Genomic DNA, 17,479 nt, shown 5'->3' on the forward strand with positions numbered 1-17,479 from the left:
CGGGGGTCACGCTTCCACTGCCCAGCTTTGCTGTACCTGGGTTGGGCACTAGGTGGTGCTAGGAACTGGTTTGTACAAAAAAAAAAAAAAAAAGAAATGAAGGGAACAGAGGAGCAGATTTTTTTTTTTTTTTGAGACAGAGTCTCGCTTTGTTGCACAGGCTAGAGTGAGTGCCGTGACATCAGCCTAGCTCACAGTAACCTCAAACTCCTGGCCTCAAGCAATCCTCCTGCCTCAGCCTCCCGAGTAGCTGGGACTACAGGCATGTGCCACCATGCCCGGCTAATTTTTTTTTCTATATATATTAGTTGGCCAATTAATTTCTTTCTATTTATAGTAGAGACGGGGTCTCACTCTTGCTCAGGCTGGTTTTGAACTCCTGACCTCGAGCAATATGCTTGCCTCGGCCTCCCAGAGTGCTAGGATTACAGGCGTGAGCCGCCACACACCCAGCCCAGAGGAATAGATTTTAACACACTGTTCTCAGAACTGAGGGATTAAGCATGCACACACACACACACACACACACACACACACACCAAGAGTGCAAGAGTGTAAAAGGAGAAAGAAAGTTTGAATAACATTGTTTATTAGCTGGCTTCAACAGAGGGCTACATAAAACCCCCACCCAGAGAATTCATACTACTTTCAAGTATCTGGGGAACATGCATTAAAATGTATTTATGATAGGTTACAAAGACAATCTTAGCAAATTGCAAATAACGATATTATACAGACCATTTTTTCTAATGGTAACTGACTAATATTAGGAATCAATAATTTAAAAATAGCAAAAAATAAAATAAACAAAACTCACCCCTCTACCCTAAAGAGAACAACTTAAAAATAACAAAAAAAAAACAACAACAACAAAAAAACTCACCCCTCATTATATGTTTGGAACTAAAAAGCACTCCTAAATTATTAATGGGTTAGGAATAAATTATATGCATTATAAAGCATTTAGAATTTATTGACCACAGAAGTTATATGAAAACTTGTGAAATGCAACTATAATTAAGGCTATAAATTTCCTTCTATTACTTTAGCTGCATTTTACAAGTTTTGTTACAGTTTCTGTGGTGTGTGTGTGTGTGTGTGTGTGTATGTGTATTAAAAAACTAAATAAGAATTTTCTAAGCCTTAAGTTGAGGCTAGGTTTCTAGGTTTCAGGTAAATCTGACAAAACAGTAGAATAGGTAGTTGATTTTATATATTACAAGTTGTCTTGTGAAGCTCTTTTCAGAACTTTAAGACATGAGAAACCAATGACTGATGGGTCTGTGATCACTTCTATGCTAGGCATAGAACAGGCTCCCTGGAGACAACTGCTTGGGAAGTAAATAAGTTATAGGTAACAGTTACTATTATTGTTGTTGTTATAATTATTTCACCAATGGCTTAAGTCTCCACCAACTCCAGTTTCTCTGATTTGGGGATAGCACATTTGGAAACAGGTCTGGGGTTAACTCAGAGCCAATATTTAGGAGTTATATAAAATTTTTTTCAATTATTGAGAAATATTTTTTTCCAATTAGCATTTTAAGTAGAACATGTTGAAAACTGAGAAATCATAAAAACTAGAATTTGAAGATGGAGAAAAGAGATTCTGGGAAAAACCAAAAGCAAAGAGACAATTCAAAACATGTTGTGATTTTTTTTTTTTTCAGCAAAATGACTAGTAGAAGATTTTGTTTCAATACAGACTCCTGCTTCTACAAACCAGCATAAATCCATATGTATCTGTGTAACATTGTTGAATTTAGAAAGAAGTGAGAAGATTCTGGACTCCTTTCAACTTTTCCACCAACTATAAAAATCCACCAAGAGCTTATTTAGGACAGAGTATGTTTATGTGTTGTTGTATGTCAGGAAAGGGAAACTGGCACGGGAGAATGATCCCAGGTGAGATTTGGAGCAAAGGTTATCTAATGATCATCTACTGATTTGGAGCCAACCAGCTTGGAAACCCAAACATGGTTTTCATGAAAGAGAGACTGCAAAAAAAAAAATTCAAGCAAATACCTTGATGAGTTTAAATTTTTCAATTTGACTTTAAATAATTTTTAAAAACATATCAAATTATGTCCATAGGAGCACAGATCTATAAGATGCAAGAGTCTTCTTCAATTACTTTTGTGTCAAAACTCCTTTCAATGTATAAACCCACATCTAGTCAATCTATGTCTGCAATCATTTCTTCCCCCTGCTTCTCTACTTCAAACTTGAATTTACCTCTGCTCAAATCTGATTTTTGAGTTTTGCTCCTCTGCCTGGAGAAGGCTGAGGCCATCTGAGACCTCCAAAGGCTCTTTCTGGTCATCAGCTTTGCTGTTGAGGCTCAGTTCCTTTTCCTTCTTTCTCTCCATCTGCTTCTGCAACCTCTTGTGCTGCATCTCCTGCATTGCCTTGAACTGGAGCCGCAGAGTGTCCTGTGAACCTTCATCCGCTGCCATCTTGCCCTAGGAGTCAGAAAAGCAGCCTGAGCTAGAGTCAACTCCACACAGAGGGCTCGGCAGCCAGTCCTGCCTGCAGCCCCCAGCCCCGGAGTTTACTGCCCAGCTTTGCATCGTGTCCATGCAGAAGCTCGGAAGCCCCACCCTTACTTCAAATCATCTGAAAGCCAAAGCTGAGCTGAGCAACCTCGCCCAGCCCTGAACATGCCACTAAACTGCATATGGCATCAGAATACTCTCCATCACTCAGACTCAACACTTGATCCTTGCCTGTCCCTTAAGTCAGTGACTCTCAACTATGGCTGGACATAGAACCCCCTAGGAACTCCTATAATATAATAACACCTGGACCCGCCTGCAGACCAACTAAATCCCACTTTATAGGAATGAAGCTTGGACATCGTTACTTCTTTTTCTTTTTAAATTGAGGTACAACTGACATACAGTAAAGTGCATAAATCCTGAGCATACAGCTCAGTGAATATTCCCACAGATACACTCCTGTGGTGACCACCCAGTTCAAGGTCTAGGGCACTTCCAGGCCCTGAGCAGGCTACTTCATACCTCCCAAGGTGACCAATATTCTGACCTCTGCCATTGAAGATGAGTTTTGTCTGGTTTCTTTTTAATCAGCTCTATTGAAGTATAATTTATGTACAATAAAATACGCTCTGTGTGTACAAATGAGTGTTGACAAATATTTTCACCTGCGTAAACCACCACAACCTCATGAAATAACATCTTCATCACCCCAGAAATCTCCTTTTTGCCCCTTTTGTAGTCAGTCCCAATGCTAGGCAAACTCTGTTTTTGTTCACTACAGTTTTGCCTTTTCTAGAATTTCATATAACTGGAATCATATAGTAGTTAGTCTTTTGTGTCTGGCTTTTTTGCTCAGCACTTCCTTTTTGAGATTCACCCATATTGTTGCATGTATCATTAGTTCATTCCCTTTTATTGCTGGGGAATATTACACTGTATAGATAAACCACTGTTTGCTTATACATTCACCCTGCTGTTGGACACCTGAGATGTTTCCAGTTTGGGCTATTATGAATAAAGTCATTATTGAACATGCATGTATAAGAAAGTATCTGTGTGAATGTATGTTTTTATTTCTCTTGGGTAAATTCCTAGAAGTGAAAATGCTGGGTTGTATGGTAAATTTATGTTTAACTTTGTAAGCAATTGCTAAACTGTTTTCCAGAGTGGCTGTTCCATTTTACATTCCCACCAATGTATGACAGTCTCAGTTGCTTCATCTTTGTCAACACTTAATATGGTCAGTCTAAATCATAGTCTTTCTTATTGGTATATAATAGTATCTCAATTTTTTTTTTTTGAGACAGGGTCTTGGTCTGTTGTCTAGGCTAGAATACAAATGGTGTATTAGAATACAAATGGTGCAAACACAACTCACTGCAACCTCAAATTCCTGGGCTCAAGCAATCCTCCTGCCTCAGCCTCCTGAGTAGCTGGGACTATAGGCACACATCACCATGCCAGGGTAATTATTAAGTTTTTGTAGAGATGGGGTCTCACTATGTTGCCCACGCTGGTCTCAAACTCCTGGCCTCAAGCAATCCTCCCACCTCGCCTCCCAAAGTACTAGGATTACAGGCATTCACCACCATAGCCCACCTCAATGTGGTTTTTTTTGTTTGTTTGTTTGTTTTTTTTTTTTTTTTGAGACAGAGTCTCGCTTTGTTGCCCAGGCTAGAGTGAGTGCCATGGTGTCAGCCTGGCTCACAGCAACCTCAAACTCCTGGCTCAAGCAATCCTCCTGCCTCAGCCTCCCAAGTAGCTGGGACTACAGGCATGCACCACCATGCCCGGCTAATTTTTTGTATATATATTAGTTGGCCAATTAATTTCTTTCTATTTATAGTAGAGACGGGGTCTCACTCTTGCTCAGGCTGGTTTCGAACTCCTGACCTCGAGCAATCCGCCCGCCTCGGCCTCCCAGAGAGCTAGGATTACAGGCGTGAGCCACCGCGCCTGGCCTCAATGTGGTTTTAATTTGCATTTCTCTGCAGGCTAGTTATGTTGAGCATCTTTTCATGTGCTTACCGGCCATTTGTACATCTTCTTTTGTGATACATCTATTCACATTTTTGCCCATTTTTAATTGTATCGTCTTATTACTGAGTGGTCAGAGTTCCTTATACATTCTTGATGTTTTGTCTGTTTGAATGTCACATAAATGGAATAACAGAGCACAGACACTGGAATTTTTAAATGCCTCCCACACGATTTCAAAGTGCAGCCAGTGTTAAGCCTCCCTGCCTCAAACCAACCTCAAGCCACATCATCCACCTAACATCCAATTATTAATCATAAATCTTGTCCCCAAATCTGTCCCCATGCCTCCATTCCCACCGCAGTGCTCTCGTTACCATGCTGACAACCACCTCAGGGCGTTCGCACTTGCTGTTGCCTCTCCCTGGAATGTCTTCTCCCTGACACCCGCCTCACTCATTTCCTCCCAAATGTCACTTTATCACGGGCCTTCCTCACACCCTACTGGAGAAAGGCATCGCTACCCTCACTCGCCACACCCTTTTCCTTTTTATCCTCCTCTGTAGAGTGCGGCGTCACCTGACATGTTACGTATGTATCTGTTGACTTGCTGACTGCCTCTCTCCCTCCCCGCGAGCTCCACAGCGGCAGCCACTGGGCTTTGTTCACCGCTGTACCCTCAGTGCCTGTAACACAGGGCCTGGTATGTCGCCCGCATGGAATGAATACTTGCTGAACAAATGACGATGGTTCTGTCCCCAGGACTCATCAAATAGGCTCCTACTGCCCTCGCTGCCCACACTCCTGCTCCGTACCCCATGTGCCGTCCAGCCGGCATTCACTGAGGGACCAGTTTCTCTCAAGCACAGTCTCTAGACCCTGTGTCAAAAGCTTCAGCAGATGCCCGTTACTCACAAAACCAAGTCCAACAGCATTAAAGGATTTGAGGGAGTTGGCCTCAGACTCTCCTTCTAGTCTGTTTTCTCTTTCACAATGCTGAGTTCTAGCTAATTTTGTCAACTTGCTCCTCTTTCCCTAAACCTCCCTCTCCCTCAAGACTTAAATCTTGCGGGTCCTCCCACACCAGTACGAATACCATGGTCCTTTCCTGACCCCCCAGGAGGAATGCTCTCCCTGCCCAAACACCCTCAACTGCTCTATCTATACCTTCCCACTGTACTTATCTCTACCTTGCCCACAGGGGTAGTCCCAGAGCCTGTACCCAGTGGCTCTAAAACTGTCTCAATAAAAATACTGATGCCCTAGAGCAGGCGTCCTCAAACAACGGCCCGAGGGCCACCTAGCACATTTATCCGGCCCACTGGGTATTTTTGCCCCTGCTGCCTGTCCTGCTTAGCAGCCGACTCTTCCTGGGCTCACAGTGCACACTCTCCAACGGTCTGAGGGACAGTGAACTGGCCCCCTGTTTAAAAAGTTTGAGGACCCCTGCCCTAGAGAACCCAATTTCATCAGTCTGGAGGGGACACCAGGCATGCAGCTATTTAAGTGCTGCCCAGGTGGTTCTAATATGATGTGGGCTGAGCCACGAGTCAGGAGTCAGGCAAAAGCAGGAGCTGGTGTTGTGTTGGAACTCCTTACCAGGTAGCTCTGCCCAATACGAGAAACTGTAAAGAATTAACTCAGGAAGTCTGGGTTGTCCATACTGTGAACATTTCAAAAAAAAGGTTTGGCAATTGACCTGCTCCTGAGTGAAGACCTCTAAGCCCTTGGACTATTCTCCTGATAGGTTTGTCTTTCTTCACCTGGGGGCCTTGGACCCCCATATGTGCTATCAACTTGACCTCTAGAGGGGCTGGAGACTGAGTGACTAAGGTCAACCTTGCCGGTGTGACCATCTCCCAACAAAAACTCTGGACCCCAAGGCTCAGGAGAACTCCCCTCATTGGTGATACTCAGTGCATGCTGCCCCACATTGTTTCTGGGGGAAGTGAGCACTGTCCCCTGGACTCTGCCTTAGAAGCCCCTTCTTTGCTAATTTTGATCTGTATTATGTCATTGTAACAAACAGTAACTGTGAGTCCAATGGCTTTTCTGAGTTCTCTGAGTTCTAGCAAGTCATTGAAACTGACAGTGGTCGTGGGGACCCTCAAACTACGGGAACTCCTGGACTCTTCTGCTGAATGTGTAACGGCCACAACCACCACACGGTGTCCAAAAAGATGGGATACGCAAGGATATAATGTGACTTAATTGGACTCCGTGTTTTAAATTTAGGCAGGGTACAGCAAATATGTACAGGGCCAGACAGTAAATACTTTAGGCTTTTGGGCCATACGAATTCTGTCATAACTACTACTCTACCACTGTAGCAGAAAGTAGCCAGAGACATACCTAAATGAATGAGTGTGGCTGTGTTACTTTCTAACACTTACAACTTATATAAACGTTATTACCAAAACAGGCAGTGAGCTGGGTTTGGACTGTAGGCTATTAGTGCACCAACCCAATTTAGAGGAATTTCCCCTGAAGGGGTGTCTAGACATTGAAGAAAATCCTATTGAGGCTATTATTTGAAAGCGTAACTAATACAGTTTAAAACTAAATTTATCCTGTGATTCCCTACTTTTTGTAGATTATAAAAAGGACAAACATATTTTTCATGTTCTAAACTGAGTTACCTTGGGAAATGAAAGGAAGAGCTCTTAATAACCATTAATAACCATTCAGTCGACAGTGAGTCAGGAAAACAAACTGGAGGCTGTGACCAGCATGTAAAGCAGCACTTCTCACTGGATCTCCCAGTGGATCACACTGGGATCACCTGAGCAGCTCTAAAGATACTGCCACCCAAGCAGCATGCCCAGGGATCCTGATGTCATTGGTCAGGGCACGGCCTGGCATTGGATGCTGCTGGTCTGGGCTACTGTACAGGCAGCCTGGCCTGAGCTGACATAGCACCTGGGTGGGCTTGGGCTCTCTGCCAGCTGTGTGAGTCTAAAAAGTTTCTAGACCTCTCTGGGCCTTAGTCCTTTCTTCAATAAGCAGGAGGTGATGCCACAGATGTGCTGTGAATGCCAAATGCAAAGGGCAGTATGAAAATACTTTGTCATCTATGGATTGATAGAAACAAAAAATTATTTTCTTCCTTCCTGTTGGTTTCTCTTGAGGACTCCGTTCCCCCTCTTCTTTGCTGTCCCTCCCAGTGATGTTTGTGACCCGCCAGCAGAAAGCCTTCCTGGTTGCTGGGCCCACAGTGACCAAGCCCCACAACACAGCTGCCTCTAGCCTCTGCACCTACTGCCTTTACGTCACAAGCTCACCTCCTCTGCAACCCATTTCCTGTCTGCTCCAGACGTGGCTCCCAGTGCCTCTCCTTCTCTCTAGCCACCCTAGAATCTTGGGTCCTGCCTTTGTCCCTTTAATCCCAATGACCATTTGACACCTTTCTAAAACCAGATCTAAGTGGCTCCTGCTTCTGCAAGACCCTGCCAGGATTCACGGGGGGCCCTCTGGCTGGCCCAAGGCTGTATCCATCTGTTAAAAGAAAAACTTTAGACCAATTAAATTTAACAGAGTTTAATTGAGCAAAGAGTGGTTCACAAATCCGGCAGCCCCCAGAACCAGAATGGGTTCAGAGTGACCCCAGGGCTGCCATATGGGCGGATAACATTTATGAACTGGAAAAGGAAAGTGATGTTCAGAAAACTGAAGTGAGGCACAGAAACAGCTGGGATGGTTAGAGCTCAGCACCTGCCTTCTTTGAACACGGTTTGAACAGTTGGCCACCTGTGATTGGTACGAGAGTAGGTTACAGTCTGTTTACACACCCAATTAGGTTACAGTTCACTATGTACAGAGAAACCGTAAGGCCAAACTCCAAATATACAAGGAGGCAACTTTAGGCTAAATTTAACACATCCCACATTTTTGTTTGACTCACAGAATGCTATGTTAGGATTTGAACGTGTTGCCAACATTGAAATACTTTTAGATTTCAATTAAATACAGATTTCCAGCTTAAACGTTTACAGCCCTGGCAACGCTGGGCCCACTGTCCCACATGGACAGCAGCTGCGGGGCAGAGGAAGTCCCCTCTGGGCAGGGTGTGTTCTTTCCACTCAACCACTGTCCCTGCCACTTCCAGATGCTGCAGTTGGCACATCAGTGGCCCATTACCATTGCATGTCAATGTTATTCCTTTTCTTATACCTGCTGAATTCACCCACTTTCATTTCCCATAAGCCCCTGCAGATGTTTGGCTAAGGATTAAACCTGGTGGCATCTCTGAGGCTGGCCTTCAGCCACTCCCCTGCCTGGGATGCCTTCACCCCCAGGCCTCCCCTCCCCAGCCCTTTGCCTTCCCACTAACTCCCGCTGAGCCTTTAGGGCTCCCCACAGGGCACTCTGTGGGCTCCCAGAATCACTAGGGCATCCCTTGACCTCAATGTATTATAATGATCTATGATTTTATTACATTCCTTCCTTTTACAAAGGGACCTCTTAAGGGCAGGGGTCTTATGTCTTATTCATTTATTAATTCTCAGCATCTTGTCCAGAATAGGCCTTAAATTAATGTTTTTAGGAATGTCATTGAATGAATGAACACAGTAACTCACAAAGCTTTTTTCCTTTTCTACTCTCAACTTGCCCTTGAAGTCCCTGGGGAACTGGTACTTCTTGGATGTACACTGTACCCTGGGAAAATTACTTAACCTCTTTGCTTCAGTATCCTCATCTGTAAAATGGGATGATGACAGTTATGGACTTCACTGGGAGGTTGTGAGCATTAAGTGAGGGGAAACATGGAAATTATTATCATGCATGAAAAGGGGTGTCCTTGGCCCAGTCAAGCCTCATGGAGACGGACAATCCTGCCTGCACTGAGAGGACACCTGCAGTCCAGCTGCCCCAGGGTATTAACCTCTGCTCTGTGCTATGCCTGAGGCCAGTGGAGATTTGGATTTGATCTGTCTGGGCTGTGGCCCGGGTGTCTATTTTTAAAGCTTCCCAGGTGAGTCTAATGTTCAGCTGGGCTTGAGAATGAGGGGCGGTAAATGCTCTGAGAGGCTGGCTGGGAGACAGATGCTGCAGGAGAGGCAGGTACCTCAGTCAACTTGAAGCTGAGTGCTGGAGAAATTAGCCTGGGATTGAGGAGGGAGGGTGCCTGGGTCAGGGCAGAGGGATCTCCTTCCAGAAGAAGAGCATTGCAGAGCCAATGTGATGAGTGTAGGTGAGAAGGGTTAAGGATAGCCAGAAGGCAAGGCAGAGATTTGGGCAGGCACTGGAAGGGGGTCAGATCTGCCTAGCTAAGGAGCCCTAGACTTTATCCTGAGGTGTGGGGAAGTCCAGAGAGTTCACACAGGATTACCCTTGCTTTTAGTGAGCTGGAGGCAAAGGGCCTAGCTGGGAAGGGTCTCTGGGAAGGAATGCGGCTATAAATCAAAACTGTGGCAGTGGAGATGGAGAAGGGGAACAGGAATCGCTGCCAAATGGAAGGGACTGAGGGCAGGTGTGCACAGAGGCAGAGGAGGAATCCTGAGGTTCGGGCTTGAATGACTGGGGAGAAAGCAAGTGCTGGCATAGAAGCAATTTTCTAGGCTTTGGACAGGGTGATGGGCCATTGGGTTTGAGACATCCTGGGCCTTCCACATGGAGATGCTGGGTGGGCAGCTGGTTAGGTGGGTCTGGGGCTCAGGATGACAGCCTGGGCTGAAGGTGTAGAGTGAGGAGGAGGTGGGGGCAAAGGAAGGGGAAGAGGGAGGAAGAAGAGACAGACAGGAACAGATAGAGGCGAGTAGGTGTCCCCAGGTAGAGACAGGGCAGATTGTGAATCAGGGCAAAGGAGAGGCAGGACAGGTCTGGCTAGGGCAGAGGCCACGGGGACAGGAAATTGTGGTTAGGGACAGTGGGAGGGCAGATGCCAGGAGCCCCTCTGAGACGGACCCCAGAACACATTCTTTCCTCTCTTCCCAAATAGCTTAACTGCAATTCAAGGTTGACTCTTGACCAAGGACAACAGGATCTTAGTGGAGGTTGCTGATTCCCAGGAACCATAAAGGAAAACTTTTGCTTTTTAAAAGCACTTAACACTAAGGCTAAAGCTAAACTTCTCAAAATGTCCCTTAGCCCTGCCTGATTCTTGACTATTCCATGAGAGTGTGGTATACATTGAAAACAGGCACAAAGATGTGCTTGTTTGTATTTTGGGGAGTCTAGAAGAGTGACTAGAAGACTTTTTGTCACCTTCTACCACCTTGAAGCTAGAAACTGTCATGTTCATCTCTGAATCTTGTCTCTGCTGTACAAGCCAGCATTAGGTGTGCCATTGAGTGGTAAATTAACATTTGTGCCACAAATAAATAAAAGAATCACAGCAGCAACTTTGGCCCTAGAAGAATGAAAGGCACTTAACTTGGATTCATTTGCTCACATAGGATGTGGGTCAAAGAATCACTTGGCAAATATTTACTGGTACAACACAGTTACAGACAAAGCTCTGTCCTTATAGAGCATATAGTCTGCTTGGGGAGACAGACATTGATCAAATGGCCAGGCAAGTAAGCATACGATGATAACTCTCATGCTCTGAAGGAGAGGTACCTGGTGCTGAGAGCCTCTCTCAGGGGTCTGATATAGTGTGGGTAGGGCAGTGTCCATGAAGTACAATCAGGAGTTAACTATAAGGAAAGCATTTGAGGTGCAGGGGCAGCATGTGCAAAAGTCCTGTGGCAGTGACTAAAGATCTGTTCCCCCTACACCTCTTGCACATCCAATCCATCAGCAAATTCTCTTGATTCTATCTTTAAAATATATCTGGAATCTGAACACTTCTCATCTTCTCCACCTAAACCAGCCTGGACCAAGAACCATCCTCTACTTGGATCATTACCATAGCAACCTGACTCATGTCCCTGCATCTGCCCTTGCCCCCCATCCCACAGTCTGTTCTCTACACATTAATCTGCTAACATATAACTTGGACCATGCCTACTTTGGCACAAAACGAGGGCCCAGTGTAACCTGGTTCTCTTTCCAACCCACCTGTTATCGAGAATACATCAAACTGACAGCCTTTTGCACTGAATTTTCCCTCTGCTGGAACATTCTTCCCCAGGTATTCACAGGGCTTCTTCCCTGATCTTGGGCAGGTCTCTACTCAAAGGGCATCTTCTCATATACACATCTAATGGGTGTGGTGTGCAACATCTGGGGGATGGACACGCTTGAAGCTCTGACTTGGGTAGGGCAAGGGCAATACATGTAACCTAAACATTTGTAACCCCATAATATGCTGAAATTAAAAAAAATTTTAATAGAAAAAATGCTCTTTATTATAAAGCATTGAGGTCAATTTTAAATGGCTAGTAATAAAACTTGAAAGAAAAATATAATTTTACCACCAAAAAAATTGAAAGGGGCATCTTCGGCCGGGTGTGGTGGCTCATGCCTGTAATTCTAGCACTCTAGGAGGCCGAGGTGGGAGGATCTCTCAAGGTCAGGAATTTGAAACCAGCCTGAGCAAGAGTGAGACCCCGGCTCTACTAAAAATAGAAAGCAATTAGCTGGACAACTAAAAATATATAGAAAAAATTTGCCAGGCATGGTGGCACATGCCTGTAGTCCCAGCTACTTGGGAGGCTGAGACAGGAGGATCACCTGAGCCCAGGAGTTTGAGGTTGCTGTGAGCTAGGCTGATGCCATGGCACTCTAGCCTGGGCAACAGAGTCAGACTCTGTCTCAAAAAAGGAGGGGGGTATCTTCTCTGGGAGACCTGCCCTGACCACCCTATTTAACACTGCATCCTCTTCCTTGCTTCTACTCCCGGAACTCTCCCACCCAGGTTTACTTTTCATCACACTTTTTGCCATCTGACATACAGCATATCTTACCTATTTATTATCTGTTTTCTCCCACATTGTTATCAAGTGCTTGGCAAATACTAGATACTCAATAAATATTTCTGGCATAAATGAATACATCTGGTTTTCTTTAATCAACCATCCTTGGTAACCAGCTATTATATCTGTGAAGAGGCTGTCCACAAGTAATTGTGACAAATGCTTTCAAAAGCATAATCCCTTAAAATCATTCTTAATAACATTTTGTGTCTTCTACCTGTGGTGCTCTGGGGGGATGGCTAGCCAGGTCTTGTTATTTCCTCTGGACTTAAGTAGTAGAATCTGAGGCATAGAGAGGTTCAAAAGTTAAAACCTGAACAGAACTTTTGGTTTCTGATATGACATGCAAAGAATTTGGAAGTTTTTACTTCAAAAATTGTTTTACTTCAGTTTTCTTCACACTCAGTTTTCTTCAGTTTACTTCATCCTCACAACAAGAAAAAAGCTGAACAGACTGAACATAACATCGACAACTGAAAACCAACAGAACTTAGATCCATCAGAGAACTGAGACACAGGGCAGACTGCTGCCCCGAAAACTAGAGACACAGGTGAATCTGAGGAGTCGCAGGTTATGGGATGCAGTTTATGGCTAGAGCCAGTATCAGCAGGAACACTAAACTGTGACTGATGAATTGCTGGAGGCTCAGTGTAGACTAGCTTGGGAGTTTAAAACTCCAGGGGTCTAGTCTTAGGAGGCCATCACACTTTCATAAGTTTTACTTCCAGGAGCCCTACCAGGTTCTCACTGTGCAGATCAGAGGACAAATCTCCTCATGCTTCTGGCAGAGGAAGGAGAAAAGTAACCCTTTTGAAATATGCCCAAAGTTCTCTGTTCTCTTTAACAAGGCTTGTCCTCAAGGGAAGCTATTTTATCAGAGGCTAGCTGACTGGGGTTTACCAAAGTTAACAGACCTTAACAGACGAGGAAATACCTAGCTCAGCATCACTAAAATACAGAGACCTAATCATAGCATTCTTTACTACATCAATAGGGTTCCTGTTTAATAGCAAGATTGCAGATAAAAGAACTGTAAGCCTCAGAACCTTTTTAAGGAGTCTCTAGGAAAATCCAAAAACAGGAGAGGAAACAAAAAACAAGGACACTATAGGAAATTTTAGCCTCTGACACCAGAGCTATAGTAAATAGTAAACATAGCCTATCTCTTAGCCGGATATACATAAAATCTCACAATAAAGGCCTCTATACCTCAGGTCCTATTAGCTAATAAATCATATCTGGATTTCAGCAACAAAGAAAAAAATTACAATGCATGCTATTATAAAAGGCAAAAAACACAGTCTTAAGAGGCAAAGCAAGTACCAGAATCAGGTATGAAAAAGATTTTGGACTTATTAGACTGAGAATTTAAAATAAACTATGATTAACATGCTAAATAAAGGCTCTAATGTAAAAAGTGGACAACATGTAAAAACAGATGGGTAATATATACAGAGAGATGGAAACTAAAAGAAATAATCAAAGGGAAATGCTAGAAATCAGAAACATTGTAACAGAAATGAAGAATGCCTTTGATGGGCTCATCTGTAGACTGGACACAGGAAAGAATCAGTGCGCTTGAAGATGGGTCAAAAGGAACCTCCCAAACTGAAATGCAATGGCAAAAAGACTGAAAAACAAAACCAAACAAAAAAACCCAGCAGAGAACATCCAAAAACTGTGGAATAATATTAAAATGCGTAACATATGCAGCAGGCAAAAAAACCCTGTAAATATGTAGTTGAATTGAACAGCACCATCAACCAACTGGAACTAATCGACATGTATAGAACACTTCAACAACAGCAGAATACTACATTTTCTCAAGCTCACACGGAACATTCACCAAAATAGACCACATTCTGTGACACACACATAACACACACCTCAGCAACATTTTAACTAAAGATATCATATGAAGTATGTTCAGAGACAAAAATGGAATTTAACTTGAAATTAATAACAGAAAAATAGATGGAAATCCCAAAATATTTGGAGATTAAACAACTCACTTCTAAATAACATATCAAAGAAGTCTCAAGAGAAATTTTAAAATATTTTGAACCAAATGAAAATAACAATCTATCAAAATTTGCCATGAAAGCAGTGATTAGAAGGAAATTTATAGCATTGAATGCATACAATAGAAAAGAAGCAAGATCTAAATCAACAACCTAAGCTTCCACTTTAGGAAACTAGAAAAAGAAGGGGAAATTAAATCCAAAGTAGGTAGAAGAAAAAAAAAAAATCAGAACAGAAATCAATGACATTGAAAACAGGAAAACAGTAAAGAAAGCCAACAAAGCCAAAAGCTGGTTGTTTGAAAAGATCAATAAAACAGATAAAACTCATAGCCAGGCTAACCAAAAAGAAAAAGAAAAAAATATATAGTGAGAAAGCACAAATCACTAATATCAGAAATGAAAGAGGGTCCACCGCTACTGATTCCATGGACATTTAAATAATAACAAAAGAACAACTACATGCCACAAATTTGCTAACCTAGATGAAATAAACCAATTCCTTAAAAGACACAGTCTGCCAAAACTTACACAAAGAAACATAAGATACATCTGAATTGGCCTATCTCTGTGAAAGAAATAGAATCAATAATTAATAACTTTCGAAAACAAAACGCATCAGGCCTAGATGGTTTCATTGGTAAATTCCACCCAACACTTAAGGAACAAAGGATATCAATTCTCTAGAATCTGTTTCAGAAAATAGAAACAGAGGTAACACTTTCTAACTCATTTGAGGAGGTCACATTACCCTAATACCAAAAACAGACAAAGACATTGTAAGAAAAGAACTACAGACCAATATCTCTCATGAACATAGATGTAAAAATCCTAGACAAAATATGAGCAAATTGAACCCAACAATATATAGAAAGAATTATACATCATGACCATGTATGTAGGAACTATTCTAGGTATACAAGGTGGTTGGGTTGCAGTGAGCTACGACGATGATGCCACTGCACTATACCCAGGATGACAGGGTGAGACTGTCTCAAAGATACAAAACAACAAAAAAACCTGCACATGAACTGTTCATAGCAGCTTTATTCAAAATTGAGAGAATTCAGAGACTACTCAGATGTACTTCAATAGGTGAACAGATAAACTGGTACACTCACATAAGCGAATATTATTCAGTGATGAAAAGAAATGAGTGATCAAGCTGTGAAAAGCCATGAAATAAACTTAAATGCATATTGCCAAGTGAAGAAGCCAGTTTGAAAAGGCTACATACTGTACGTGTGATTGCAACTGTATGACATTCTGGAAAAGGCAAAATATTAATAATAGAAAAGTAAAAAAGATCAGTGGTGGTGGTGGGAGGTAGGAATGAATAGGAGAGCACAGGAGGTTTTTAGGGCAGTGAAACTGTTCTGTAAGATACTTTAATGGCGGGTCCATGGCATTGTGCATTTAGCAACACCCACAGACCTGTAAAACCTAAAACAATGAACTCTAATGTGAACTATGGATTTTAGTTAGTAATAACATATCAATATAGGTTTTTAACAAATGTACCACACAAATGCAAGATGTTAATAAAAGAGGAAACGGGAATAGGGGACATGTAAAAGAATTCTGTATTTTCTGTCCAATGCTTCTGTAAATTTAAAACTGCTTTAAGTCAATTAATTAATTATTATTATTTTAGTTTAAGGCTAACGCTGCATGGAAAGAACCCTCTGCTCAGGCAGAACGTGGAGCCACGGGGGTGGGCAGGGTGGTGCCCACTCAGGAGCGCTGTGGGCACCACTCGGAGGCTGTTGAGTGACACAAGCCAGGGACCAGTGGAGAAGCACCGAGGCCCCCTGCCCCCATCAGCCTGCCACTTTCTTCCCTTCCTCTTCATTCTCTTTCCCTGTTTTATTTATTTATTTTTCACTGTGCTCTCTTCGAGTATTCCCAGCAACAGCCTGGGGTCCCGGAGGTCGGGGGAGACGCCCCCGTACCTAGTCAGGCGCCCTAAACGCTGCCGCCTGGCAGGCCGGCCGGCATCTGCGCAGGGAAGGGTCTGGGATGGGAGTGGGGTGACGTGCGGGTCGCCCGGCTGGAGTCCGCTTCGGGTGAGACTCCCTCTTCCGAGTCCCCAAGTCCTACGGGGGTTGGGGGAGGCCAGTCCTGGAGGCGGGCCCGGGAGACGGGGAACTGGGACTACCGGCGGGCGGTGGAGTAGCTCCGGTCCCGCCTCCCAGTGCGCGGCGACGCGGCGGGGCGCGGGCCAGGCGACCGGAGCCGGCGCTCTCACCGCGCTGTCTACGGCACCGCTCTCCGGGCAGGCGACCCGCCCTCTGCACCTCTCTCACCGTGCACCCGACGCAAGGTGAGCGTGTGCCTGCAGGGCGCAGGAGTGAGGATGCACCGGACCCAGGCAAGCGAGCCCGGCCCGGCGCCCGGCACGAGGTGGCGTCGGGGCGGCGGCGGCGCGCGGGCCGGCGTGTGCGCGCAGGCTGCGCTCCGGGCCCGGGTCCCGCGGGCTCCCCCGGCTCCGGCCGGGCCCCTCCGCCCGGTCCCCCGCACTTACGGCGAGCGGCCTCTCAGCCCTCCTCCTCCAGGACCGCCGCGGCTCCGCCACCCCTTCCGGCCGGCTGCAAGCGCTGCCCCGGCAACCGTCACCAGGGAAACCAGCGACGCCACTCTCGCGACGTCTGCGCGTCTCTCCCGCGGCCGAAAGCGCGCCGGGACTTGCGAAAGTGGCTGGGTGAGGGCGGGCGTCGGGTGCGTGGGGTTTTACATCTCGTGCAGTGTATTTTTAAAAACTTGAGCGGACCAGACGCTCTGCGCAGAAATGCACCTTGCGCCGCCCTGCAGGGGAGCTGGAAAGTGAACGATCGCACCGTGAAATGTGTAACGTGGCCGTTAAGAAGATAACGTTGAAAAATGTGAAACAGTGTGAGGGATGGTTATATTGCGGTGGTGAGTGAAAACAGCAGGACGCGAGATAGCAGTGCTAAATAAAGACAAGCCGTAGGTTTTCAAAACAGGCACAAAAACGAGAGTGAAATAGCAATATTTAAAGTGGTTATGTTCGGGTGGTGGAATTGCAGTGCTGTGTTTTTTTTATTTTTGCGCTTTAGAAGATTTTAAAAATAATGAACGTGGTTTGTTTTCATAGAGGAAAAC

The 17,479-nt window shown here is 44.5% G+C and overlaps 1 protein-coding gene across 1 annotated transcript in view; it reads right to left on the bottom strand.

The window, feature by feature from the left end:
* CCDC13 (coiled-coil domain containing 13) overlaps positions 1–17,058 on the bottom strand; it is a 55,810-nt gene extending 38,752 nt beyond the window's left edge. The window contains exons 1-2 of the mRNA XM_076006760.1: positions 16,881–17,058; positions 2,236–2,462 (exon numbers count right to left, since the gene is read on the bottom strand). Of these exons, the coding sequence (XP_075862875.1) occupies positions 2,236–2,456 (221 nt within the window). The 5' untranslated portion in view covers positions 2,457–2,462; positions 16,881–17,058. The remainder of the gene's footprint in view (positions 1–2,235; positions 2,463–16,880) is intronic.
* Between the last annotated feature and the right edge of the window lie 421 nt (positions 17,059–17,479).

This window comes from Microcebus murinus, chromosome 1, assembly GCF_040939455.1.
Source record: "Microcebus murinus isolate Inina chromosome 1, M.murinus_Inina_mat1.0, whole genome shotgun sequence".
Taxonomy (NCBI): domain Eukaryota; kingdom Metazoa; phylum Chordata; class Mammalia; order Primates; family Cheirogaleidae; genus Microcebus; species Microcebus murinus.